We start from the raw sequence: 27,695 nt of genomic DNA on the forward strand, positions 1-27,695 counted from the left end.
AACCTGGAGGGCCAGGAGACTGTGTTCGTCAGACCTCTAACCATTGACCAACCTGGTATGAGAGACTCTGTGAGTGTCGCGGGACACTCTTCAGTATAGCTCAATGGATCGCTGAGGTGCGCAAACCGTCACACCACGGTAAGGTCCAGTCTTTTCGTGACGGAGCTTAGACTGCACGTGGTGGGATAGCTGTAGGGCCCAAAAGAGTCGTTTCAGTTATCACAAAATCACCATTGGACGCATCCAGGACAGCTAGTGCCCAGCTCATGAGGAGTTTTCAGCGCTACCACTTACCCTGTTCAGTCTTCAATCACACTGTATCCGCCATATCCTCAGAGCCTTCCAAAAAGTTCCAAAGATTTTCAACCTCGAATGACTGCCGACAAAATGGCTTCATTTCCACCGGTTCAGAGGANATAGGGAGGATGAGAAGAGCGTCTAAAGCTTAACTGATATGGAGTTAGTTTTTTCCTTGTGACTGAACAGAAGCGAAGCCATGAGCAATCCCCTCCCCGTATTAGTAATGGAGACAGCGGGCGGATTTCATGCAATGATCGACGATTGTCATAACTTCCGATGCTTATAGTTGAAAGGTTAACGTAACCTGAATCGGTGCTCGGTCAGATGTGATCAATAATTTGAGAAAGCGGAATCTAATGTCGACCTAAGGTGAGATAGGCCAGCGACAAAGCGCAACATAGACAGAGTCGTGGGGCACCCAGGCTCCAGCTCGAATAAGGCGCATATCTAATGGCTGCCGTGTTGCGATGTTCCTTTGGTGCAAACACTGACCGAGAGATACGCGATATTAACATTCACAGGTGGCTAAGACCCCTCTGGCATTTGCCTAAGGATAGGATATAGACAACAAGAAAATCGCATGTATAAGAAATGTTAGGATCTAAAAAGCACACGCAAATAAAACGGAAAACATTCAGTTTAGACGAAAATGCGGCAGCACTAGTTTTTAGCTTAAATGATCCAGTGGAACAAGTTTTGGTGAGCTTGTGATGTGACGGAGATGAAAAACAAGCATACGCAAAGTGCCGAATCATATATGGATCGCGCGAGGTAAAAATCTCACGCAAAGCGAAGCGCTTACTTTCGAATTGCGTGAGCGAACTGGACTGCGGTTCACACGATCTGAGGCCAACTGACTGAGGACAAAAAAGGCGATGGGTACTGGATTTGGGAACAGACTGTTATAGTCCGGAAAATCGTTGGCTACAAACCACTGACACGCGGAAATACCAACCAACGCAGCGACTCCAAGCAGCAAACTGTTTAGAGGAAATGCAACAATAAATTTACAGTGTGATGGCCAGAGCCATCAGTAACCCCACACAAAAACAATGTCGTTCACATTGAAAACAACACCATGAAAATCGGTATACAAACGGGAAATGATCTCGCCATGAAGCAAGGGAAAACTGGACATTATAAAAATTACGGCTTAAGGGTCAGTACTGAAAAAACAGGGGCCAAAATCCGATGGCTCAACCACGTACATTCAGCACAGATTTAAAGTACGATGAACTCCAAATCGAAAATACTTGTCGTTGAGCAGCCACCTGGAGTGAACACTATACAAAACAATAAAGCAAATAAGCCGTTGGAATCTAAAGAAAATTCAAGTGAAAAAAGCAACAAGTTACACGGGAAAAGCTCGGTTGAGTTCCGTTCCGGAAATGCCAGTTTTGTCGAAGAACAAGCATGCGACTATCCTTACCCGTCACGATTTCAAAATCAACAAAGGTGCACAGCCTAAAGTTGGAGCAACCCCCCACGCACCATAACGAATAAAGGATGAGCAGACACCCACAAAAACCTTAGCTTGGACTAGAATATCAAAGTTGTCCATGCATTCTTACAGACCACTCCATAACGCATCGATTTTCAGACGAGTCACCAAAGGATTTCCAAAATAGAGCCAGTGAAAAATTATCGCGACAAAATCACACGGACAGGTATGTTGCGCAAGGAGTCATAAATTCCGTAGACTTTTTGTAACAACTCCATTGATCGATTAGATGGTGCCAAGAAATGTAACAAGGTAACAATTCTACGGGTGTGTTATTTAAGGATAACTAAAATTTTTTGGTGAGTGGTGCCTATTGGTTTTGTCCACTCTAATCTTCTCAGTAAATCTGACAATTTCTCTATGACTGGACACTACCACTTAGTTGGTCACACAAATTCTTTAAAAAAAAATTGACTGAATATCTTTGGATACGGGGCTGCGCTGTCATGAATGGACGAATGGCAGCAAACATCCAGTGTTCTAGTCCAACGTTGCTAAATAGATTAGCCGAATGAAAATGGTGGGGGACGAGAAAACGGAGATTTCCCCGCTTTTGGATTGACCCGATGGCGCAGTACCTCAAGCATAATTCTCCCTTCAGGTTGCACGACAACTCAAGTATTGTAGCTGAACGATAGGGTTTGTTAAATAATTGAGTAGCCATGCGATCTACTCCTAATGGAGGATATAGTTGTGCCAAGGCGTGAGCTCAAAAGAGCCTAAATGCTCGATCCCCGGTAACCAATAGGAGGCACTTCATCATTAGTGGGATGGAGGAAGCAAGTTGCAGGACGTACAGCACAGATCACACGCACAAAAACAGTCCACGGCCATATAGTACCCCCAAACCAAAGGGTCAAGCGACCCAGTCACCTTTATCCATATGGTAAGCCCTTCTATGGAGAAAAGCAACGAAGTTGGAAGGTTTACGAAGAGAAAATATTTGTTCCAATTGACAATGGGCAGTTTAGGGAATCACCGCACATGACAAAACCAGGGCAGACTAAGTAAAGATCGTGATGGAAGTCATTTTGCCGCATTGACAGCACGACGAAAATGAACAGGTGAAACGGAGAAAACAACTCCAGACTGTACATACTGACAGTTTGTCTGGATTATCTACAAAAAAAACTCGCTGACATTACTTTCTCAACTGCTGACATCCAAGTACACAAAACGAGTCTAAAGGCGGGAGCAAGAGCAGTGCATGTGATAGGGCAAAATACATGTGTAGCTCAAGTAAAACCGGGTGAAAAGACCGAATGATCAAATCAGCATGAGTTACCATGACAGATTTTGCCAGTCTAGTTAGATGAGACGAGTACCTAAAGTCATATGGCTGAAACCTACGAGACTACACGAAGATGTGATCTTGGTCCTGTTACTGCAGGGGTGTTTCAACGCTAATTACGGTCAGCTATATTGGTTTCCATCGACTTACGAAAGACTGAATAGTCAACCATGATTGGATGAGCGCGACTAGGTTTGTGTCGACATGGCATCAAATTGATTCAAAGCATACAGAGGTTATCCATGCTATCATAACAAATGTCAAAAACGAATTTTATAACATTCCGGTGCCCGCATAATGCGTTGTGAGTAAACAGATGGCAGCTCTAAACTGAAAGGGCTTTCCGCGTTTGTCGATGAAGCCTAACCTGAATCAAGTGGACACAGAGAAGCATTAATTATGAGACATGTGGAATCTTTTTTTTGAAAAGAAATGGCTCTCTTGCGGCAGAACGAGTCTAACTCTGTAAGGAGGTTACGTAATTCGTCGAGCGGAGAGCCCGCACCCTTGAGTTGAAATCACCCAACCGTCTGTCCAAGGGGAACGATCCAAAGGTGATCACCTCACACTTACCACAAGGAAGAGCTGACGGTGAAGACTTATCATCTTGATAATCACAGTTTATACCAAGGCACTGAGATCCAATGTCTAGTGTAGTGGTGAGAAGCATTCTTACCAACTCACAGCAGTTAACGGTCCCCGGTTCAAAGAAAAACGCAAACGACCTAATCTTCTCTATCACGTTCTGCCGACACCACTGACTAATGAGCGTTCATTCTTTACCGATCCCACCCAGTATTGGTGAATACAACTTACTCAACTCTAGTGCATGAGCCACATCTGAAAGTGAACTGATTAACCCGAAACTAGCAGTAACAAAAGATAGTATGTGGTATTCAACTTGCTGGAAATTACGTGAGGAACGGTAGTGGAGCGAGGCTGTGAAACCGACTAAGCTCTCAGGTTAAAGTAGACTGGTTAACTGCGTGGCAGATTCACTTCACGTGGGAGAAAAAAGGTTGTGTGAAAACCTATTTGTAGAAAGAACTAACTTAGAGCTCCATAACGAGCCATCAGTATGGGCAAAATACGATGGATCACTATGGGAACCAACGGATACATCCAATCGCATATGTCCGTAGCGGTGTTTTCGTTAGCTGAAACCCACAGAATTGTCCCGTCAATTGAACATTGCCCTGAGAGCATACGCTATTCTAGATAAAATGCTGCAAGAACTTTCATCTGTGGTGACGGAGGCTAGTGGAAGCAAACAAAGCACTTCCCTGGAAGATATGATAGTTGGAAAGTAGCGCTAGAGTAATGAGTTCACACAGAGTAACCTGTAAAAACAGTGTAAGTGAGATTCTGTAGCCTCATAACGGCTTCAAGTCGACCGAGTGTTGGATGACTTAAATAGCGGAAAGGAAACTACTCACAAAGTTGCTGAAAACTCGTCGACAGCCCACGACCAGTTTTGCCCTAATTGAGGCTCATCAAATGAGCGCAGTCCCCGAGTTCCCGACAACTTTATGTTTTACTTGAACCCAAATTGGACTGTTTCCGAGAAACACACTCAGTTGCAAATCAATCGGGTTTTTACGAGAGACTCAACTGAATCTTTCGTTCATAATATTCTTCAATTGAATGTGCTGCCTCATGTTTCAGTTGGCACGCTACTCGAGATATCACAGTATATTTTCATAAAGGGAACTACTCACTAGGTTGCTGAAAACCCTACGACAACCCACGACCGGTTTCACCCTATTTGAGGGTCATCAGATAGGCGCAGTCATGCTTAACCCGATTGTCAATTGATTATCCTCACGAGTTACTCAGTTACTATCAGTGACCGTCATGTTGAGTAACCAGTACTGCCACCGTAGCTACTCGTCCACCATTAATCTTGTTTACTGTGATTCCGGTGTTCCACTGCCATAATCATTGTAGTATTCAACATCATCAGCAAATAAGCTGCACCGTGTCTGCTACTACCACAATTTGCTTGCTGGGGAATAATGAATTTGGACCCCAGAACTGCACACAGGATGCGACAGCTCAAAACAACAAAATATTCATCCAGGTATGACGAAGCAGCTCGCAGATGATAGGGTTCAGGAACTGTCTAGCCCTAAAGTAAGGTCTCGATAGCTCCGGTGCACCGACACCATCGAGTATGATATGGCTAGGTTCTGTCTGTCAAAGTCGTCAACCGTTACTGTGGCCCGTCTCGAAATAACCATCGGGGGTGACGACAGCTGTTAGCGAAACTGAGTGTGCTGGTAATGGCATTCACGTTTCCTGCTAGGAGTAAACTGTTCACATTGGACTAGTTTCCATCTTGTGAATGCTTGGCGGGAGAAACTCTATCAGACAGATGGTTCGAAACACATGACCAGACTCTCGTATCAACTAATCTATGGTGCGTGAGTAATCTAACCTAAAAACATCCGGCAGAGCTCGACATCTGCTTTCACAAGATGAGGACAACGCACCATTTTTGATACATTCTACTTTGAGAAACCAGATTTCTGAATGCAACGAAGCACCGTCGAAAACTCTGCGTTAATCAGCAATTTGAAACCAGGCTGGTTTTATGGACTTTCCAAGTTGATAATACAAGCAAACAAATAAAGTGTGGACCGGAACCACAGTAAGTTGCACTGCTTGATAAACTGAACTAGACGGTCGATCCACTTTTAAACAGAAAGTGGTCCGTCTATGAAGTAAGTAATGCGTTGAAATGGATTGAACAAACCAGTGTCACACAGTACAAAACTGAACCAACCACTTACCCCAGAGAGCAGAGGAAACCCGTCTGGGATTAGCCCTAAGTGCGCGCTGGATGAAGCGCACGGAACGCACTCCACCACGCGAAGGTCCGCTGACCCAAGTCACTGTTCCGCCAGTGATGAGCACGATGCGTCACATAAATCTACCTGCACAGGTTAGCTTGTGTGACTCTAAATTACATAGATGATGGCACAACAACCACGAGATAGGTAACGTGCTTACGGTGTGCTTACACCGGTGACAGTGATTATGCTATTTAACTTAAAGCGTAGTCAACCCTGTGTGACCTTTAGTGGTTTTCGCACACAACATATAACTCATAACCAGTGATGGATATGAACAAAATTGAATGGGTTTGTGTCTAGTTGTAAAGGTGACCAAAACTCTAACGCAGAGTAGCATGTGTTTGTGTGTGCATTGGTTTTGCGGTCAGTAAGATTCCAAATAGTTTTACTTGGTTGTTGACGGAACAAACCCAATCCTGTTGACAAATGAATCCCCAAAAGCAAGGGGGAATAAACTGGCCTAAGTGGAACAGTTTAACGGATGAACTAGAACTAAGGTTGAGCCTTTGGAGACCGGGGTGTATTCAACTGAGAGTGCATACTGCAATGTAAGGTTATGTTGAAAAAAGTGAAAGCGATTGCACTAGGTACATACTTCATCAACATGAAGCGTGTTCTGGCGCGTAGTAGGAACATTTGCAATTTCTTTGATTCATCCGATCTCAAGGTCAGAATGGGCAGCAAGTCAGGCTGACTAGGTTCCATCGCTTCTCGAAGAGAATCGGAGAATCGTGCTTGAGTAAGAAGGCATATGCACGTCGCATAAAGGACGGAGCAGAAGAGTGATGGTATGCCAAGAAGTGTCAAGTCCATCTGAGTGGAAGAAAAGAAGGATAATGGATTTATTCAGCCAGTAGGAATTTACTATGGTCCATTTTTTGTGAGCCGCAAAAGATAGTATACCAGTAACCTAGCTAATAATTCCAAAAACACACCGCGCCGCAACAGAGGCACTCGGTTGGATCTACCCCAATCAGTGTAATATACCGGAGTAGGTTTTTGAACACTGAAGTAGGCAGTAACCTAGCTAATAATTCCAAAAACACCGCGCCGCAACAGAGGCACTCGGCTGGATCTACCCCAATCAGTGTAATAGGTTTTTGAACATTGAAGTAGGTCCTGATAAAAGTTCAAACTTGAAACCAGTGGAAGGGGGTGAAAAGGCTCAGGACGTGACATGGACGATTTCGTCCAAAGATGTCGTGGCAGAACGACCAAGTGTTTTGAAATATTTGCAAAAGAAATTCTAGGACGTTTAGTGCATTTAGTTAAATATTGAAAGGACTGGAGATTCAGAATGTTAGATTTTTTAGGTCATGAAGAGCACGTGTAATCAAAATAACTGCGGAACGACCCGACAAGTCAAACGCGAGATGGCACTATGGGGAGCGACTGAACCTGAGTATCCAGACCAAAAGATTCTTCACAGGTGGAATGTACGCCGTCCATGAGCAGAAAGGCTATACGAAAACAGGACTAGTAGCGGGCCTGTTTGAAGGCCTTCAAGTGGTCTTCCTGATGCCTAGGGACGTTCAGTTTAACGCTTTACGAAGGCCGTTCGGGGTAGGAGTGAATGAATTCAAGCAGGGGAAACAGCATTTTCACACCCAGTTCGGTTGTTAAACAATAGGATATCCCTAATGCATAGGTCAAAAGTACGAGCGAGAGATGCCAACTTGAAGAGTATCAAAGTATACGAGGTGAAACGTGGACGTCCTCAAGGCAGCAATGAAGATGTACGGTATAAGTTTGGTACTATCAGACTACAGTAGTACTGTCTAAACATTTTCAGTCCACCACAGAAACTAAATGCACGACGCCCCAGCTGTGTCGATAAGCAGTCTGCAGCAGGCTATCTCCTCTCAGGATGGTTTCCGCCCTAGTTTGCCTGATTTCGTTTGCTGAGGAACAACTGTTCAAGAATTTTGACTCAGTCAGGTAGGCTGAAGATCTCGCCAAGTGTGAAAAACGACCTAAGATGACAACGACACGTAGTACGACAGTGGATCCCGGTTACCAAGGCTGCTGATTCAGCTGCTCTACATCTAGGTTAACTGAAACAACTGCCGCCGAATCGCCCAAGAGAATTCCACAAATCAAGAGGCTTTCATTACAGTGTTTCGAAGTAGAGATTTTGGAATCACGCGATCTCTAGATTTGGCCAATACGGGAAATTCGGATTTGCGCCCTAACCTCTTTCTCATGTAGAACTTTCTGTAATAGGAGGAGGCAAATTGGTCGTTTCTAAAACAAAGTTCGCCAACCGGAAACAGAAACTTAAGCGACATTTTAGGTGATCTCTGGAATAACTGGAGGATGAAAGCGGACCAGCTTTTCGGAAGAAATAAACATTAAATTGAGGTTATTCAAGTTTGCAGTGTCAATATCATGCGTAGGTGTACGATGAGTAACCTAGCACAGTGACAACCTTTAGTTTTTCTCAGATTCATTTATTGAGCATATTACACTACTTAATATGCCATGAATCATGAGCAACCATGGATCTCCTGTCCGGTCGTGGGTCGAAAATCTACAGCCCTTCAAGCTATCTGAAATACGGAAGATAAAAGCTTAGGAGCACTCAGTAGAGTGAACCGTTTGCTGAATAAAAACGAGGAAGCAAGTAGAATGTTTTCTCTTTCATATTCACGAGGACTTGTCACCCGTTGAAAACCTGTGCGGCTTATAGGGATCTTTGTCACGAGAATTAGGGTAATAGATGCTGAATTCTACACTCCCACGAGGTTGGCAATGCTAACCTGGTGCGCTTACATGGTGGAAAAATTGGCGCACGAAAGGACACATGGTGTGAGAATCAGGGTGTTTTTGAATCGATCTATCGGTCGATCGGGAAACTGCAGTCTATGTTTCTCGTTCGTCGTTTGCATTAATGACCAACACATGTTACGAAAGTGAGACAGAGATTAAGCTTGTCTGCGTTTCTACTGACAATGCAATGAAATCATATACATCACACGACGGTACACGGAGTACTTTTTCTTCAGGATTTCAGTGTCGAGATTCGTCACATGAAGCAACGTCCACCTATGGATAACCGAAAAGCAGTGCACAAATGTTCCAATAAACTTATGAATCGGTATCGCCCTAGAACAGATGGATCAAACTCAAAAATGCGCGCTTACCCGTACAAAGAGAACAGACAACACGAGGCCTAGCAACAGGCCCCACTCCATCGAAGAAATAATCCAATTGTAACGAAATGCCACCAAAATATTATCTTTTTTGAGTGCCATGGATGTAGCCAAACACACAATGACATAGACTGTAGCAGGGACGCCGACCAATAGAAGAAGCAAACTGAGAGAGAAAGAGAAACGACAGATGCATTAAAATGTACCCCCAAAAGAACTTCGATAGGAATCAGAGTTGCTACTGTTCTTTTAAGCAACTCTTAATGTGTATCATAACAAATACTCACAAAGTATTACGCTTCGAAGGGTCCAGGTGAAAACAACCGTAGACCGAGGATAACCTGTTCTGATGGTAACAAACCACAATGACGTACTGCGTCGTATAGTATTGAGTCTCTCCGAACTCGCTATCAGTTAATTAGCCCTTAGCCCTGGGCATAAAATCGGTGGGAACAGATAGTTGAACAATAAAGATAGCACTCAATCCTGGAAAGCTGTCTGAATGCCCACGAATTTGTTTCTCGAAACAGTGGCCACTACCCAAATTACAATGGTAATACGGCAAGTCGTGAAGGCAAGGGAAGTTGGATGATACTTGGTCGTCCAACTTTTGTCTGGAAACATCAACAATAATCTACGATACTCGAAAGATGTGTTTACATACCCATCGAAGGTGCGACTGTGTGCAACTGCGAACTAACTTGATGTTACTAATGTTACCCAAAGCCTTAGGATTCGTATTAACCACGCTGCTGTCCAATTATCAAGCGTATGACCGACAGTGCGTTGGGACACGAAAATAATCACACACCGCGTGAGAAACGGATGACAACCTGACAACCTCGCCCCAGCGAAAACAATAAACGCTTGCTGAGTTACGCACAGGACTCTGCTTGGTACACAAGTAGCATTTCATCAATGAACAAGGGTGCTGCAGAAATCGCTGTGACGCAATCTAGGAAACGGTTATCCGGTTCAAGAATTCATTCCACCACGAACCGGTAAATCGCTTACAACTTGTGTGCGCAGGGCACAGACTGGTTCAACAAACTGCCCGGGCAAGTGGAAATGAACGGTTCAACTCTCAGTGAACAATCAGAAAATAAAATATAAAGAAATAATAATCGTCCAGCTGTAACACCCTTTCGGTGCCCAACTGCCATGCAACCCGAAAGAAGCACGAGGGCTGGGATACTGCCAGGTCGCACAAGCCTAGACAGGGGAAGTCGGGACGCAGAGGTCGAACCACGGACCTTCCGGTCAGTAAATTCGCAGTCTAACCACTGAGTCACCTTGCCAGAACTGAATAAATGACTGGAAAGCAAGTTATCTATCTAGGAAAATACAGTGTCTGACAAGCACAAATTGGGTGATGAGCACCACCATATTGATCCTCCCCTGAATCGGATTTCCTATTGAATTCTGCCTCAAGAATTTTCCAAAAGTATATTCAGACATAAGTTGACGGAAGTTATAACTCCGATGTCAACTGAATGAGAGCTTGAGGAAAGCAACCCTATATGGTAATCGTCCACGCTATTAACGAGAGGCCTTGATTGTTTCGTATTCAGTTGACGGAAGTTATAACTCCGATGTCAACCGAATGAGAGCTTGCGGAAAACAACCCTATATGGTGATCGTCCACGCTATTAATGAGAGGCCTTGATTGTTTCGTATTCGCGTTTTATTCTAATAGTTCCCCAGACAGGAAGAATCGGACTAACGAAAGGGGAGAGCATCGTCGAAATCCTTCAATAATGTCCCGAGTATTATCCAGATTCGGCTGAAGGGTGAGATTCGAATACCTTCGCATAACGCAGTGTAGTCCGATAGTTAGTTGTCATCGTGAACACAAGGGACGAAGGACGATTTCAACTACCCAGTCAGCGATAACTCCGTATTTCGATGGGCTCGCATGTAGGACCTGTGTACCGCAAGATTACCGCTGTTCCACTTCCGATCGTTTGTGGAGCGATTTATGTACCATGCAAGTCGTAATAATTCTGATTGTAATGTGACAGATGAGTCAACGCACGAATCAGCAAGGGTGGAGTCGCGTTCGGTGATTTGAGAAACCTACGGCGTCAAAAGTGTATATCCGCGAATCTCAAGGGAGTGCCCAATCAGGCTACAGCAGGAGTTGTTTTGTCGTACACATGTTCGGTTTGGCCTATTCGAGTGGCGGAACTGAGACGTCTTCAGGTCTTCAACGATCGTTTTCTCCGAACCATAGATCGTATGGGTTGGTATCGGCGAGTCCGTAACGAGGCGGTTAGAAAGCCAGTGTTCGATTGTGCAACGGGTACTTTCATTTAAGAATATGTTCAGTACCAGAAGCTGCGTTTGTTGAGACATGTACTGTGTAGGCTGAAAAATGGTTTACTGAAGAGTGCTGTTTTCTGTGCCCCATTTAGAGTGACAGAAGCAGAGAGGTGGCCAATCCTTAACATGGCAGAGGGGTATGGGGACCGCGTGACACCCCGGAGTTTGGTTGCTGCTACTAATCGATTTCAGTGGCGTTCTTGTTGTAAGTTTCTATTCAGATTGCCTGAATGAATGTCTAGCGGTGTAGGAACCTCGGAATGATTGAAGTAAGCTAGCATTAAGTCTATTCGCCATCCCCTTATATTCTTTTCTTCACAAGAAGGCTTACAAATAAATCAGAGAATCATCAGCGTTGAACAATGATGTCATGCTGTCGATGATCATGATGATCGTGATGATGATAACCGAAAATCTGACTTGTTGGCATTTCATCTGAGCAGTATAACGTGAGTCATCAGTTACTTAGCCCTGCGCTGAATCCACTAATACCTCAGTCACACGTCTGATCAACGATTCATTGAAGTGCTTGGTGGCTTTTTGGAGCAGTAACTAAGCCGTAAGACATCATTACGATCAAGCGGATAAAAACCCATTCTAAACAGGTCACACAGCTATAGAGGCAACATAAATATGAGTAAATGACAGCAAACAAACTAACAGAACGCGAGAACGAGTCATGTCCTTTCACATGCACAGAGATCCTGGTCGTTCAACCCACAGGAACAATATACATGCACTGTCAACCGAATATTGATACTAGTGTGAGTAACCCAGCAATCCATAAGGTCACGGCTACACTGATTTGTACAGCACAATGGCATGAATGGTTGGGTCGAACCTCGTAGACACTGAATTACATACACATGTGTTTGATTTATGGCCGGATATATTTCAGTTAGAACAATTCAAACCGCCGGAGAACAGTAAAAACGCGGCCTTGACCATGCTAACCTAGAAGTAAGCAAGATGAGCAGAAATCGGACCTGAATCTTTCAATGGACACACATAACGACTGAAAAGTTTGCGCTAGGAGCTAACAACAATCCTGATGGAATGAATATCGATCAAGACCACGACATACACGCTTTAAGCGAAAATCGCCTATTACCTAGAAAAACGACGGGATTTTTGAAGACGAGCACACCTCATACTCGTGAATCTGTAACCCAGACTGAAAGTGTGAGCCTAAAACTGTCCAAAATGTATGTCCCCATAGCATATTGATGTCCACCCACGCGTCCCATCCCAATACTGACCAAACTACTATGCCACATGGCGTCTGGCCTGTTATTGGATCACGCCCTTGGTTGTGTTCTCAAAGCCCCTTTATTTGACTATCCTGATCCGCTTCATTTCACAGCTGCTTAATAGTCCCGAAACAAAGGGGAGCAGCGTAACTGCATCCAACCACTACCGTTAACCAAAAAAAAAACTCACGACGCCGAATGCCGAGGTACAATTGCATTAGGAATGCAAACAACCAAGAGTTGAACAGTTGAATACATTTTCGTAATACAGATTGCTTCAACCTGCTCTATTCACCGGAGTACAACGCGTATACCCAGCAGCCAAAAACTGAAGCATGCCGAACAAGTAAAGTCCAGCTATTAAAAACCGTGTACCTGTCGTACAGTGGTTCTCNGAGTTGAATAGTTGAATACATTTTCGTAATACAGATTGCTTCAACCTGCTCTATTCACCGGAGTACAACGCGTATACCCAGCAGCCAAAAACTGAAGCATGCCGAACAAGTAAAGTCCAGCTATTAAAAACCGTGTACCTGTCGTACAGTGGTTCTCGCTGCCACAGTTTCGTCTCCCGATAATTTGAAGAGGGGAGCAGATAGCTGCACATTGGAGGCGGTAGTTGACATGATTGATGCGTAAATACAGGCATATCAATGGACTCTTCTTTGGGGAAATTGGGAGAACAGCTATGCAATGAAAGCAACGAAATGAATGCATGCCACTGAGGGTGCGATTATGCGATGTCTGACAATGACATGTGCCGTCTCACAGTCCCCATCTAGGAAGTCAACAATGACGAGCGTAGCTGAATTTGCTGACAATGGCTTTCATACTTCAGTGCTAAGTCACTGTTTGACCTCCCCTAGCTCGTTTGCCGTCCTCAGTGCGCGTCCATGTTTCCGACCCATACAATGATATAGAGAGCAATGCACTATCGTAAACCCGACTCTTGAAGGACAAGCTGATGTCATGCCTAAGCCACAGGTTCACAAAAGCTGCTCTGGTTTTCCCGATCCGGATGGAAATATCATATTTGCCGACGCCACCGGGACTGGACAAGCTGGACAAATTTGTTCACTACCTCAATCGGTTCATCCTGAAGCAGGAGATTAGGATTCAAATCCATCAGACTTACAGCAGCACTTTACACTTAGCAGATGTGAGGCACATGCTAAACCATGAGGCAGAATTATTTCGATCAGATCCAACAACATCTATGTCGTCTGTGTACTCGATATCTGTGAGCGGATAACCTAGGAGCACTTCAAATAGCCAAGCATTAGCGGACGGTATTGATTTCTCCATAATCGTATAGATGACTAAGTTGAAGAGAACACACGAAAGAGAACAGTCTTGCCTGCCTTGCAGTGAACTCAGGAGAGAGCTTGTCATAGAATGCCACACGTCCGCGTAAGTTTGCGTACAGCGGCTTAGGGAGGATCAAGAATTCATGCTGGACACCTTCGCTCCACTGACGATGTCACAGTGCCTGATGGTCCACAGAGTCAAAGGTAGCTTTTAAGTCGAGGAACACAATCATTGTTGGTTGCTGAAAAGTGTCGGTGTTCCACAATCTGTCGGAGGATGAAGATGTGATCCGATGCATCCTCTTACAGGACGAAACCCAGAGTGGTTTACACGAAATGTCTCTTCAAAGGATCACACCAGAGGGAACCTTCGATTTCACAGCTACCAAGCTGACGAGAAAGTAGTTTTCACACAGCGCCTAAGGACCCTTTTTGAAGGTATGAATGACCGTCGATATGCCCAACTCTGCAGGCACTTTCTCTTCATTCCATAGAGCACCAATGAGCTTTGGTTGACAGGTCACTAGGAAACCGCCTTTTTGAAGAGAACTGGACACAGACCGTCCAGTCCTGGTGGCTGCTCACTTTTTGTTACGGATATATTCTACTTTATTTCTTCTTCCAAAAGAAGATTAAGGTTTACATTCCAATCATCCGTATGTACTATCTTCAGAGGTTGTTTGCAAAAGATCATGCAAATTGTTCTTTGTTTGTTCTTCCAAGTCGCCGTTTTTGCAAGTGAATTAATGAGCCGCCTTTTTCACTTTTCGTTTCACTGACCGTTGCTTTCCTAGGGCCATTCGATCGTACTATTTGATATGGGGCACAGCTGTTTCCGGTAGCAACAGCTCTCGGTCTTTCCTTAGACTCTCCACCATCTGGCGTTTGAGAGGTTTGCGTGGGCCGTGGTGCTCGTTGTCTGTTAGTATGGATTAACTGGCATCAGTCATGACTAGCGATCTCTACGATATCCTGTGGTCAAATCGACAACGCTGAACGCCGCTAGCACAGATCCTACCACAGCTTGCTATGCTTCATCCATGTGCTCACCACTAGTAGACTATTGATTCACTGTAGAAAGTTGTTGAGCTGGCTCGGGTCGATACTGTTGAGCTATGGTAGTTTCCCGGAGATGGTGGTAGATTAAGATGTTTCTGGCCGTAACGAACTGTTAGGCGGGCACGCACCATGACGCGATTGGTATCGAGTTGTACGCCTCGGAAGGAACGGCAGTTTTGAATTATGACTCTCAATCGGTGGCTGATAGCCTCGTGATCTAACTAAGTCCATGGTTGATTTGAACTTGGTGGCATCCAGGTTACGCGATGCGAACGTTTATGCAGAAAATTCGCGCCGTTGAGAAACAGTTGATGATCAACACACAATAGGATGAGCCGCCATCCGTTGTCTGCGCGACGAACATGGACCTCGATGCGAACGCCCAGATGTAAGTTGAAAGTGCTCAGACGACTGGCTTGGGCATTCACATCGCGCGCAAGGATCACAATCTCAGATATTCTTCTTCGACTAATGATCCCGAATAAACCTCGATGGAAAGTATACTTCTCTCCATCCATCAGCAATCCATTGGGGCATACGCCGACCGTATTGAGTAGTGTGTTGGTGGTCACGGTCAACCTTTGGGCGATCGGTGTGAGGCATTTTAGGACCGACATTTTGTAAGCCGTCCTTCCTCAAAGGAAGGTAACGTCGCTACTTCTATGAATAAGGACATGATGATCACCTGGAGGAAACACAGTGCCTACACTTTCCTACCGCCGAGGACAGTACGACTTTACCGCCCACATCGCCTCGTACTACGATTACTCGGGGCCAGGCTCCTCTTGGTCTGAATGCTCCCCTTTGAAATTCCTGGTACTGCTGCACTTGTGGGACGAAGTTCCAGTCGATGAAGCCCATAGGATCAATGCAGCACTCAAGCCTGATCACCACGTCAAGGTGGCAGGATTAAGTCAGGTGGTTTGGTAGCAGATAGAAGTAGAGTCCATCAGCTGATTTTCTCTTCGTGCAGCATCCGAAGTGTACGGCGCTTAGGTAGCATGCCTGTAAGTGTGTGTATTTCGCCAACAAGCGAGTTTACTTCAGAAACTTTTCACCGCCTAATCAACCGCCAGACACCCTAGAAACCATCAATGGTTTGCAGTGTTAACGCTCCAAGGTCTTTGAGATCTAGCGGGTATATCTCCAATATTTCGTGGCTTTAAACAAGTGCCATACGTAGAATACATTAGGTGGATAATGTAAGAAATGATATTTGAAAAGAAAGACCTTTGGTGATCCGCGTGGAGGGCTTGATGGGCGTTGGACTTGGAGATTTCCACTATACAGGAAGGAGGCAATCGGTGTGACAAGCAATCCATTATGCTTTGGGCCGGACTGATAATACAGTACCCAGTCCCCATTACGAAGTCGGTCATATTGTCGTGGGAAGACTAACAACCTCCGACTTTTTATTACTATGTACAGCCACACTGACGTGTCAAAGGAGGATCGTTAGTATTGCAGTCAAGAGGACCCCATAGTTCATTTGCGACAAACCCGTGAAATCAGATCACTGTCGCTCTATAAATGAATTAATGATTGACATCACTTGGTAGGAGAAGCGACCAAGCAACAAAAACACCGAACGGATATCTTCTAGCAGGAATTCAGTTGCCTTCGAGTTTTTCTTGCATTATCCGAAAAACTATAAGTGAAATTGATGACAAAATGATGCCATTGGAAAGTGTCATGGATATCGGTCGTTACTGATAGTACTGTAAAGATGCCACCCAAAAGCTCTATATACGGCCTAATCTTTCGCTATGAAATTGAACCAGAGGATCGGAATTACAAAGTAAGACAGAAGCTATCGCTCGGTACTAACCACTACAAAACTGGAATAGAAAAGCAACGTGCAATTGAACCTAACTAAGCATGATTGAAGAATAAAATAATTTGTGCCGTTCCGGAAACTTTGTCAGTGACAAAAAAAATTTAAAAAATGTAAGTAATCTATGAACAGACCGAAATTCACGGTGTGGTATCAAGACAGGATAGCGAAAAGTTCAGACCTCAGGTTACACTGTGATAAAATGATCGAGCTACAGGGGCAGCTACGGAAGCATTTTTCTAAAAAAGCCGAAACGTACGTCCAGCCGGCAGAAGAGACACTTCCAAGAAGCACTAAGGCACCAAGCAGAAAAAATGCCGCGACTACACAATGCCGAGCACTGTTGCGTATCGCGCTTTGAGCTCCAACCAGTTTTGATTGCACCGGTCCGTTCAGTCGTGGGGACAGGTAGAGCGAAATGCCAGTGAGAAGTAAGGCGGATTCTGTATGGAACCAAATCAAGAGACGCACGTTCAGTACATAGAAGAGGTCAAATTGATAATAAATCGTAGGTCGTAGGTAAAACTTTCAACCACGCAGTGCAGCTGACCATAGCAGACTTTAGCTCCATAGTTAGCACCACCTACTCTCTAAATCGGTCACTGGTAAACCTAAGTGCAATTTAGAAGTGAAGAGTTTAGAAACCAAACACACCTGTTCAAATCAAATTCCGCTCAGTTCAGGAACCAGTGAAGCGTCTGGACCCGATATTATTTTTTGAGAGACGGCCGCTTGTATCGCTAAAGGCTTTAATCCAGCATCACCTAAACCCAACAGTTTTTTAGTTCCACGCAGCATTAAGTAAAAAACGTTTATTTGGACAAAATGTTGAGCCCTTGAACGTCAAGCACGGTTTAGAAACACCAGAGCAACTCAGCATCACCGTGCAGACACAGGGGACAACTGATCTGGATAACAGGCTTAGACGCAACGCTCAATAACTCTGTAAAACGTTTAACAAACATAAAAATACGCTGCATCTTTCTTTTACTGAGTTACCGATCGCTCAGATCATGCAGACGTATTATGAACGAAAAAAAATGCACACATGCCGAATCTAATACCCCCGTCTGTTTGCTCACTCGGCACATGTACTTTCGATCTCCACCTGATCTGTCCATCCCTACTCACCTTGCCACAAAGGCCGACCTGGCACTGCTATGTTAGCATGGGGATGTTGGTGTGCGCGGCTGACGCACGAGTGTTCGTGCCTCTTCTGCTCAGCCTGCTCTAACTTGAACTGTCGTGGGATCGCACCGCCAATCCAAATCACGAAACTGGTTTCGGAGGCGACGACGCAATCAGCACCGCCGGGACAATATTCCGCTCGCTGTTGTCAGGTTTGAGGACCTTGACACTACACTGTACCGGTATTGAACTGAACCTCATGATACTTTCCCATTCATCTATGTCATGTTTTGCTCATCTGCACCCGCCAGTCACCTTGCCGCAAAGGCCGTCCCGTCCGACACTTGTGTATTGGCATGCGTCGTGCGCGAACGTGCGTAGCTGACCAACTTATCCAGGCACATCCGTGTCCCGCTTGCTGAACCTGTCCTGACTTGTTTTCCCATGGCTCCGCGTGATCGCACCGCCAATGAGAAACACGATAACCGCCGGAAGAAATGGCCGCAACCGCACTACTGAGCCGACTCTCTGTTTGGTGTGCGATCCGCAACCGCACTACTGAGCCGACTCTCTGCTCATCGTTGTTTGGTGTGCGACCGTCGAAACTGAATTGCGCCGGTCAGCGGCTGTCTTGTTAACGCTACGAACGTGGATAATTGAGGGTGTTGCTGTATAACTTTGATTACCCTTGAGTAATAGTACCGTAGAATTTCTAACCGAATGCTCCCTTTTGATATTCGGGATTATCGAACTCACGCATGATTCAAAGGTCCCTATCGGGAATGTTCGCAACACAGTTGGCCAGGGAAAAGGACTATGGAGAGGGTTCTTAAATGAGGGACTTCGCAAGAATGGAACAGTCAAAGTCCAACACCAACAGAACGGAAACCATCCTTAGAGTAAGTATGGCCTACCACAATGCGAAACAACTGTTAATTGACGCAGCGAGAGGGATCATCTCACGCAAACTTAGAATAAAGCATTCAGTGTGTAAACTTAAACACATCCTACTCAAAAGTGACAACTGAGAAGTAAATTAAAAATATCATAAAAGGGGCAAACAAGTAAGTGAATTAGTGGTGCGAGAGCCAGACACACTGTGGGGTCTTGCAATAGCGACTCAGTCGCACAAATTTTAGTGACGAGAATGCTAGGCAAAACCTACCTTTTGGTCCGAAAACCCATAGACCTTCAGTTATATCCTAAAGCTACAGTGACACCGGCCAACCGAGCAAACAGGGCACACCACATTACTCATAAGGAACATCAATCAAGCCACAGTCCACAACGCGTTCGTTAATCACTTACGGAAAGCTACACAACCTGACGGTACAGTTCCGAACAGTATTCGCATGATGCTAGGCCAGAAAAGGTAGATTGAAAGTTCGAAATACAAGAAGAGTCCGGTTTGTCCAAAAATTTGTTCGAACTGAAGCAGGAGGAAGAGAGAAAATCGATCAGAGCCAGTGTTGACACAAGAAGAATGGTCGTCGAAAAGACAAAGGGTGAGTTGATGGATACCACAGCCAACGTGAATAGTGAGTGTTTTAATTGGAGTTTAAAGGTCTTTGGTTCTCACAAGAGACTCAACTGAATCTCTCCTATATGGTATTCTTCAAATGAATGTGCTGCAAAAGACCGCCCAAAGTTGAAGAACATCACAAACGCGAGATCCAGTTGAGTCTCTCGTGAAACCCAAAGTGATATCCAAATGCGTGTATTTGTCGAAATCTGTACAATTTGGGTTCAAGAAGAACCGCACCTACCTGATGAGCCCCGAGAAGGACAAAACCGGTCGTGATCTGTACTGCACCATACCAGTAAGTAAAAGCCACTCAAGAGCTGAATATGAAATGGCAAAAAGACCTGAACAACGGAGAGCGCAGGATATGAAGAATTAGTTCGTAACCAGTAACACCGGTGCCCTACACCAGCCAACTCGATCCATTTATCAATAATTATCAGTGTGCAAAATGACGAGTAACCCGTCATTTTGCTCGTCATTAGGGTACATGAGAAGATTCAGGTAGGACAGCCTTCAGCGTTTACAAAACGCCAGGCATGGACCGAACTATTTCACGATTAAATCCTAATCGTTTAGGACAGGGTCGCTACGTCCTTCGGGAATAATGTTGGCCCTAAATCAAAATCTCTCCAATGCTCGATGCACCTATGTCGACTTTACGACGCCTCGATTACCGCAGACGGGCAAAATCCACTACATAAGCTTTGCCGCATAAACTGTTACCCCTGACTAGCTTTCTTTTCGCTCAGAATGCGGAACATTGAACCAAGAAATCACTTTGTCTTTCGAATGCAACACCCATGCAAGTCAAGGTACCGTCGGCTACGACAGTTTTCAGGCTTGTAAAATATTTTGGTCCTTTGTTTATCGAATTCACTTGATGAGATTTCGCCATTTTTGACTCAATGAAATGTGACACCTTCTTGATCAACAGAGGGACATCCAGGGGCATCACAGGGATGTGATGACTGGTGAGGTGACAAATGAATTGTCGGGTACCACAATCTTATACAAATTATAATGTGGGCTGTTTCCACATCTAAGTGTGTAGTGCTGTTATCAGTGAAATGGATCAGAGTCAGAAGACCCGATAAGGTTACACTGCACGACAAATTTTAGCAGTATACTCCATAGCGCTCAAAATAATCGCAGTGAAACAAAACTGAGCTGATATTTCTGTCCGGACTACCCACATGTTGCTTAAGAATAAGCCACTCACAATTTAATTTGGGAGATACTTTTCTAGTCCACCGAAAGGAACGAAACCGAATCTCCTGCTGACCACAACGTGGACCACAGCTCACGATTCACTAATTTGGCGATAAGGGCGCAAGCAACGGTAAGAGGACCGATCAGATGATACAACATTCAGAAGATACTTGCTGAACAACCATTCCAACATAAGTCAGTACAGTTCAACAGCCTAGATTACAAAAGACGGTCACAGACCTGAATGGGCATAAAAGAACCCCGTGAAAGTGCGGTCAGTGCAGACTATGCGAAAAGGGCATTTAGCGGCAATCAATGCAAAGGTCCACATTCAACTCGTACTGTAAAATCTGGTCAAAAGGGGAAATAATGCAAACTAGGTCATCACCGTGAACCCGTGACCGAAAAATTAAACAACCAACTCTAAAACTAATGCCTGAACTACTTGTGAGTGAGAACCCTGAACTCCTCATCAAAGAAATCTTTGGACGAGAGGACGATTTTAGTCGATCCGATAGGCGTTCTCGTAAAAGGGAACTGCCATACAATGATATATTTATTCGATCTCATTCCAGTTGGACGAAGTGTGTTTTGAACCACTTATTGTTTAGCTCATAAGTGAGACAATCGCATAGCTGGAACGATGCGGTGGGTCAATGGAATAACATGTGGTGCGATTGGCATAATATAGACAAAACTAGAACTGCAATCGACCAAATCGTTAAATCCACGACCCCATCGCTTAAAAAGGTTTTCGTCTTGAATAGTACTGAAGAGAAAACTCAACACTGAAACTAACCGTTCCATTATGGTTGGTCCAGAGGATACCAGTTCGGTGAACCAAATAAGCGGAACATTTTGTGAAACCATCTAGGATACGCGAACCGGAGACCAGGCCAACAATTGTCATGTAGATACCAAGTATTGCACCTTTTTCATAACGTATCCGTTGATGTACAACAGGAGACAAGAAAGACATAGACCTCTCAAAATATTCCAACCGATTCACACCAATCAGCAGTGTTTTGGTTACGGCCGGGGCAACCACACATAAGTTGAGAAAGTCTGTTGAAAGAAACCCACTGTCATTGGTCGCAAGGTTGACGGGCTTGTGTCTTTTGTTTTTCAAATGCAAACTGCAATAGAGAAATGAGCATGCATGGAGTCATGCTCTTGAAAAACTAACAAAAGTATAAAACAAGCAAAAAAGACCATCATAAATTACACCTCAGCAACGAGAATCATGTACGAATTACGGGAATTACGGGAAGACCTCTGCCTGAGAAGGTCTGCTTTTGTTAAACAGGGTACTCATCCAGAAAAGGGAAGCGTAAGATGGCAAATTTGAAACTGTATTCAATAGTGAACTCAAACAGAAAGCTATCCTAAATGGTTCAAGATGAATGAGCGATGTAAGTTAGTAAAAATAATCACAAATGCAGTTAATATGGAATCGGTAATAAAGCGTCGATTTTGCAGTCTAGCATAGAAAGATCTCCTGAGGAACAAGTTCCTTCCGAAAGAGGAATGAACTATTGAGCTCAACGGCGAAACAGTTAAGTTAATCACACCCTAAACCCAAAAACCATTCGTTGCTGAAAACTGTCAGCAATTCCAGACGGCTGAATGCACACATGGTTAAAACGCCAAACAAACTTTGGTGACGTCAAGCAGAAAGTGCTTTTGACTTTCTGGCAGAGGAAAAAGGCTTGTGTTGTGTGTTGATGTGATAAGCAAAAAGGATATTACTTTCAGATAAGTCCAAAGTCTGTCCGTAAATCCATTGTTTAAGAACGTCTAAATACACGGTCTTAATGATTAGGTGTGTGTAGGCAATAATTTATTGAAATTCGTGAGTAACGTTCAGTAAAAAGTTCGCTGCAGGCCTGGAACTTTTACACGTCGCCCGGAGAGGTTGAACAGTGTTGATAAGCTAACAAGCTCGGCTGACTGATCACAGGCTATGGGTGATTGCTGTGTAATATCGTAATGAGAAGTTTCTCAATGCACTGCTTAGGTGAATGACCAGAGTGACCAAAAGGTAACAACTGGTATATCAAAGTCTTATCACCGTAGGGGAAACTACTAACTAACACCCAACCCTTCGAGGTTTAGCACATAAAAAGTGGTGTGGTTCTTAGCCGTCAGTTTGGTAGGAGCTATCAGTCACCTGGATATCAAAGCGTCCTCAAAACTCTACATTTGCTCTGGGCCAGCCGATTACGCTTTGGAGAGTGCATAGTTTGCTTACCACACAGGATGGATGGTAAATAGAGGCATCTCCTTGTCCACGCGTTTTTACGTCAATACCATCAGATTGTATTTGATTCATACATTAAATGAGGTCAGGAACGACACGGAAACTGTTCTAAAATGAAAGTTCATGTGTGACCGAGGTGGTAAGATAGGATGAGTGGAGTGGTCAGTAGACTAGGAGTGGGCAAAACTGCAGGCTACAAAAGGGTTACTAGTGCAGTTCAGCGCACAGCTGCGTTTAAGAGTGCGCGAGAACATGTACCGGGAACTTAACAATACGAACTGGGCTGGGGCTTTGCACAGAAGAGTACATTGATATCAGATGAATAGCCGCCTAAGCATTGCGGTGTAATGGTCAGATGCGTTAGTGTGCCAATGGTACAGGTTCTCACGGGGGAAGGTTCAGTCTTCCCCCCACCCATTACCACCACTCGCATCTATTTTCTCACACACGAAACGGCTTGAAAACGGTTAACGATACGCCAAAAACACTATGACAACGTAGGTATCGATGCCATGGGCAGTTAGGCTAAGGGTGTAGACTGGCAGAGAAAGACAAAAACAAAAACGACCATCCACGTGTAGAAGCCATTTCGTAAGGATGCCAGGACTATCCCTTATCAGATAAAATATCGAAAAAGCACAAGTTAGTGTCTCGTTGATATGCATTACAGTACAGACCTGGAACAATAATTTTCATAATGTTCTAGTTTCTGGACGTCTGCTTCCATCTGAATTTGCTGGTCGCTGACCAAGTGGCTTCCGATCTCTTCGTCGAGCCTGAAGACTAACTTGCGCGAACAGGCATCAGCAATTGAGAAAACCGGACAGTGCGATCATTCAACCAAACGGGCTATCAAACCGAAACGCAATTCAAACTGAGAAAGTGGTCATCGGGACAAGCAAAGAGAACTTGTCGGGAAGGCCAGATTCCTGAAAATAACCCCAAAATGCCCGGAACTTACTGAGACCCTAAAACTCCACGAAAATCTCAACTGGGAAGCCGGCAAGTATCTAAGCCAGTCAATCACTCAATTAATTCAGCAAAAGCCCATGAGTGTTCAGGCACGCCACAGAAGCATGACCGAGTATGGTAAGTGTCCAGGCATCTCATAAAGGAACTGTCGATGTTGATGGGCAATCACTAATGGCGGATCAGTGTCTAAAAGTACCCTTCATATGGCACGAGGCCGTCGTAACTTTTGCACTCTCCTGTTGCAATGAAGCAGTTGTGTTCCTTGTTGGCCAGTCTCTTTTCCGACACAAGGGCACTGAAGCGGGGACAGCAGTTAGATATAACAGGACAAGTGAAATAGAAGGTATCTAAACTACCAGTCAAATCAAAGGAAGGCATACCACGACGCAGAATGGATCGCAAACGAACTAATGAACTCACGAGATAATGGATGCTTTTCAAAACCCATAGGAACACATGTGGAGAAGTGCTACCAAGTGCTAACCAACAGCGCACTGATGGTGTCTCTTCGTGACGAGCGTTTGCAAGTTAATTACCGAACTTGGCAAATAAAACAGCCAATCTGTGAGTAACTCAGAAGGAGGAATGTTCCACACGACAAGTGAGCCTTTACTCTGAGAAGAGATGAGCTAATCAACACATGACTAGGTGGTTTGAATTCCACGACTAAAGGATGAGCGGCATTCTATCTTGTCTACGTGTGAGTTAATTACACGGCTGGTAAGATGTTCGTAACCGATCTGTTAAGCTGGGAGGTCGCAATTTTCTATTAGCCTCGTGATTCGTGCGATGCGTAGTGCTGATGACTACCACTGAGGAAGAAACAGCTATACAGTGCTTCGTGGTTTGTACCACAGACTAAGTTTACTTACATAACGAAGTCTTTAAATCCTCAGATCGTCAACGAAAATATTCACGAATCGAAAAGTGTTCCATCTACCCCTAATTCCAAAAACTCACTCCGTGGGCTTTACAGTAATCTTCATTCATGGGATCAAGCTCTCAAGTCAACGGAGACGAAAATTCATTGCGCATGGCTGGTACCGGGTCGAAAAGAAAAATGAGGTCAGCAAGTTGGACGCTCGTTCTCATTTCACCATCATCACAAAGTCCTTCCTAGTGCTGCGAACTGCCCTGTCTTTGCAAGTTGATCAGTGGCATGATTTATGTCACCGTCCTTGCGAATAAGTGCTCGTTAACGGAAGCGCCCCTGTCCTTGGGTCAAGGGAGTAGAACCGTCACCATGGGTTTGTTTTGCTTCCGAAGGAGCGGTGGAACCTGGATTGGTCTACATCCCACAGTAGATCATTCACTTCAAATGAATCAGTGGATACATGAAGTGGTCGTCATCGCCCTCATCGTCACGACAGCCGTGCAATGACATAATGCTTTGGGCGTATGCTTCACCCGTATGTTGTTCATGGGATGCTCAACGGAACGAAGACGCTACTCCAGTTATACATCTCCACGCTTATATTTTCCAATATGCCGAGACATTCTTTGAAATGTCACAAAATATTAATTACTCCGGCACTTTTCGTGGTAGTATTTAGCATAAGCTGACTTTGTACAGATGCGCTACTGGTTGCCCATCTATTAGAATCTTGGATTACACACTCTGAAGTTCGGAACGCAGTTGACAGCTCATCTCCTCGACACAACTGCAAACATCTAGCTCATAAGAGACTAGCAATAAACAGCACTGAGGAGGTTGTCTTCGTGACATACGTGAAGTGTACGCGATGATCGTCCACACGATCATCAGGAAACCAAGCTGAAAACAATAAGATCTGGGAATATGTAGGATCCGAGAATCCAGCTCATTAAAGCGATGAGAATTTCGGGGCCGAACGAACTGTAAGCTGCGCGGAAAAAAAACCACGCCGAAAAAACGGAATCACCTCAGACGTGTGACCCACTAGGCTAGATCTTGAATGGGATAATTTACATGGAGGCCTCCTGTCGTTGAGCTGCATGTAAGTTAGAAAGGCAATGCAAAGTGTAAAACTGTGAAACAAGACGAAAATGGGTTGCATCGTTGCATCACAATACGTACACTTACACGAACAGGAACAACCCAAGAGCGAGTGTTGATGATATGAATAATGCTTCATTGATCAACATTGATTGAAACAGGCTCCATTCCGCAGTGTAGAAAGCTAGGAAAACAATGCGGTCAGAAACGCTTTAGGCTCACAAAGGCCGACGATGAACAAGTTAAAATAAAATGCCCTGGAATGATGTGCAATACTTAGGCAGTAAATAAATCATAAACAGTCGGTCAGCCGTAGCCGAAAAAAGAACATCAGGAAACGTAAGGTGGAGTAAGCTGGTGAGGGTGTGGATGCTAGTTCGCCAATGACTACGACAATTCATATCCAGAAAGTTGTAAACCACTGATAGGAGCTATTGCCTGACCTCTACCCATTGTATCAAGCTGCACGGTCATACCCCGTAAACAGTCTAAGAACCGTCCTAGCCGTTTCGACTACAGCATGAGCCATCCGCTCAACATTAGAAGGAAACTCCCTTGTGGTCAGACTACGCCTCTTCACTTGATCAACCACCAGGAGAAAACAAGACCCACAGCCCAACACATGCTTACGTATTGTCCCCTTATCTCAGCGACCAGTGTGCCTGCTATAAGCCGGCTGGATGATGCAACGATGGTCGAAGAACGAAGGTTTGTGTGCATCTACGTCACAGAGGCCGGGTATCCAAACCGCAGAGGAGTGCTTACACAAACGTACCATACACTCTACCTTTTGGCAGACAAGCTGATGTAACTCTGACAGCACAACACACAGATGGCTGTAAGCGCGTGCGTCGCTTTGATGTCCCACGGGTTACTGTATATTGTGTATAGAAATCCAGATGAGACCTCACTTGTCTCGAAAATGAAACACCTGTAACGTAAAGATTTCAGGCGATCCACTCTTGTCCATGAGTTCGCATTTGAAGGTGAAAAGCACACATTACAAAGACCCACCTTTTGTTTAAAAAGATTTAAAGCTGTGGCGTGTAAAAGCAAGAGGTCAAAAGAACAATGACACATGCCGGGCTGGGATTTTCCAGTAACATTCCAATATTCCATCAATCAAAAATATAGAAAGGAGGGACCGACGAATCCAGCTGACGAAGTGAACGCACCGCACGGTTTTCTAATGATCTTCAGACATAGCACAGAAAGCTCCCATAGTATGAACATATTTCGCTGACATCAATCTGTACAGCAAACAGTTCCAAAGGACACTTGATATTGTAACTTTCTTGACTACAGTATAAGATCGTCGACTGCCCACATATTTCCAGGATCTCTAGTGTCTCGCTTAACGTGAGATGATGTTCACTACAACCACAAGCAGATGAAGGCCCATATACACCTCAGAGATGTGTCTTACTTCCTTTTAAAGCAACTGCCTCCCAGACAAGGATGAGTAGGTTTCAAGAATATCCCGAGTCACTGCTGCCCATAAGGGAGGATCAACAGAATAATGGGGGTAACAAAATTCAGATGGGCAACTTTGGTGCGAAGGAAACTAGACTGGAGTTTCTGCGCTCATCACACAAGGTTTTTACACTATTTTTGAGAAAATACCAGTTGCTAGGCATCTTTTCAGTTCCCCGAACTGATCGGAAGAGGTTCGTAAGGACGAACAGTGAGATTCCGACATTATCAATGACCCACAAATAAAGGTTGGGAAAACATCGATGCCCCGTTTAGGAAACT

General features: G+C 44.6%; 2 protein-coding genes across 2 annotated transcripts in view; one reads left to right on the forward strand and one right to left on the reverse strand.

Annotated features, from left to right (window-relative positions):
* The window catches only part of T265_10915 (hypothetical protein), a gene marked incomplete at both ends in the record, with an annotated part of 20,691 nt that extends 11,568 nt beyond the window's left edge, over positions 1 to 9,123 (forward strand). Inside the window, 2 exons of the mRNA XM_009177430.1 lie at positions 1,874 to 1,967; positions 8,961 to 9,123. Coding sequence (XP_009175694.1) covers positions 1,874 to 1,967; positions 8,961 to 9,123 — 257 coding nt within the window. The remainder of the gene's footprint in view (positions 1 to 1,873; positions 1,968 to 8,960) is intronic.
* T265_10917 (hypothetical protein) overlaps positions 1 to 27,695 on the reverse strand; it is a gene marked incomplete at both ends in the record, with an annotated part of 46,675 nt that overhangs the window by 7,093 nt on the left and 11,887 nt on the right. The window contains 7 exons of the mRNA XM_009177431.1: positions 1,103 to 1,280; positions 6,543 to 6,760; positions 9,091 to 9,265; positions 17,131 to 17,314; positions 19,308 to 19,428; positions 21,533 to 21,869; positions 26,028 to 26,124. Of these exons, the coding sequence (XP_009175695.1) occupies positions 1,103 to 1,280; positions 6,543 to 6,760; positions 9,091 to 9,265; positions 17,131 to 17,314; positions 19,308 to 19,428; positions 21,533 to 21,869; positions 26,028 to 26,124 (1,310 nt within the window). The remainder of the gene's footprint in view (positions 1 to 1,102; positions 1,281 to 6,542; positions 6,761 to 9,090; positions 9,266 to 17,130; positions 17,315 to 19,307; positions 19,429 to 21,532; positions 21,870 to 26,027; positions 26,125 to 27,695) is intronic.

Source organism: Opisthorchis viverrini, assembly GCF_000715545.1.
Source record: "Opisthorchis viverrini unplaced genomic scaffold opera_v5_420, whole genome shotgun sequence".
Classification (NCBI taxonomy): domain Eukaryota; kingdom Metazoa; phylum Platyhelminthes; class Trematoda; order Opisthorchiida; family Opisthorchiidae; genus Opisthorchis; species Opisthorchis viverrini.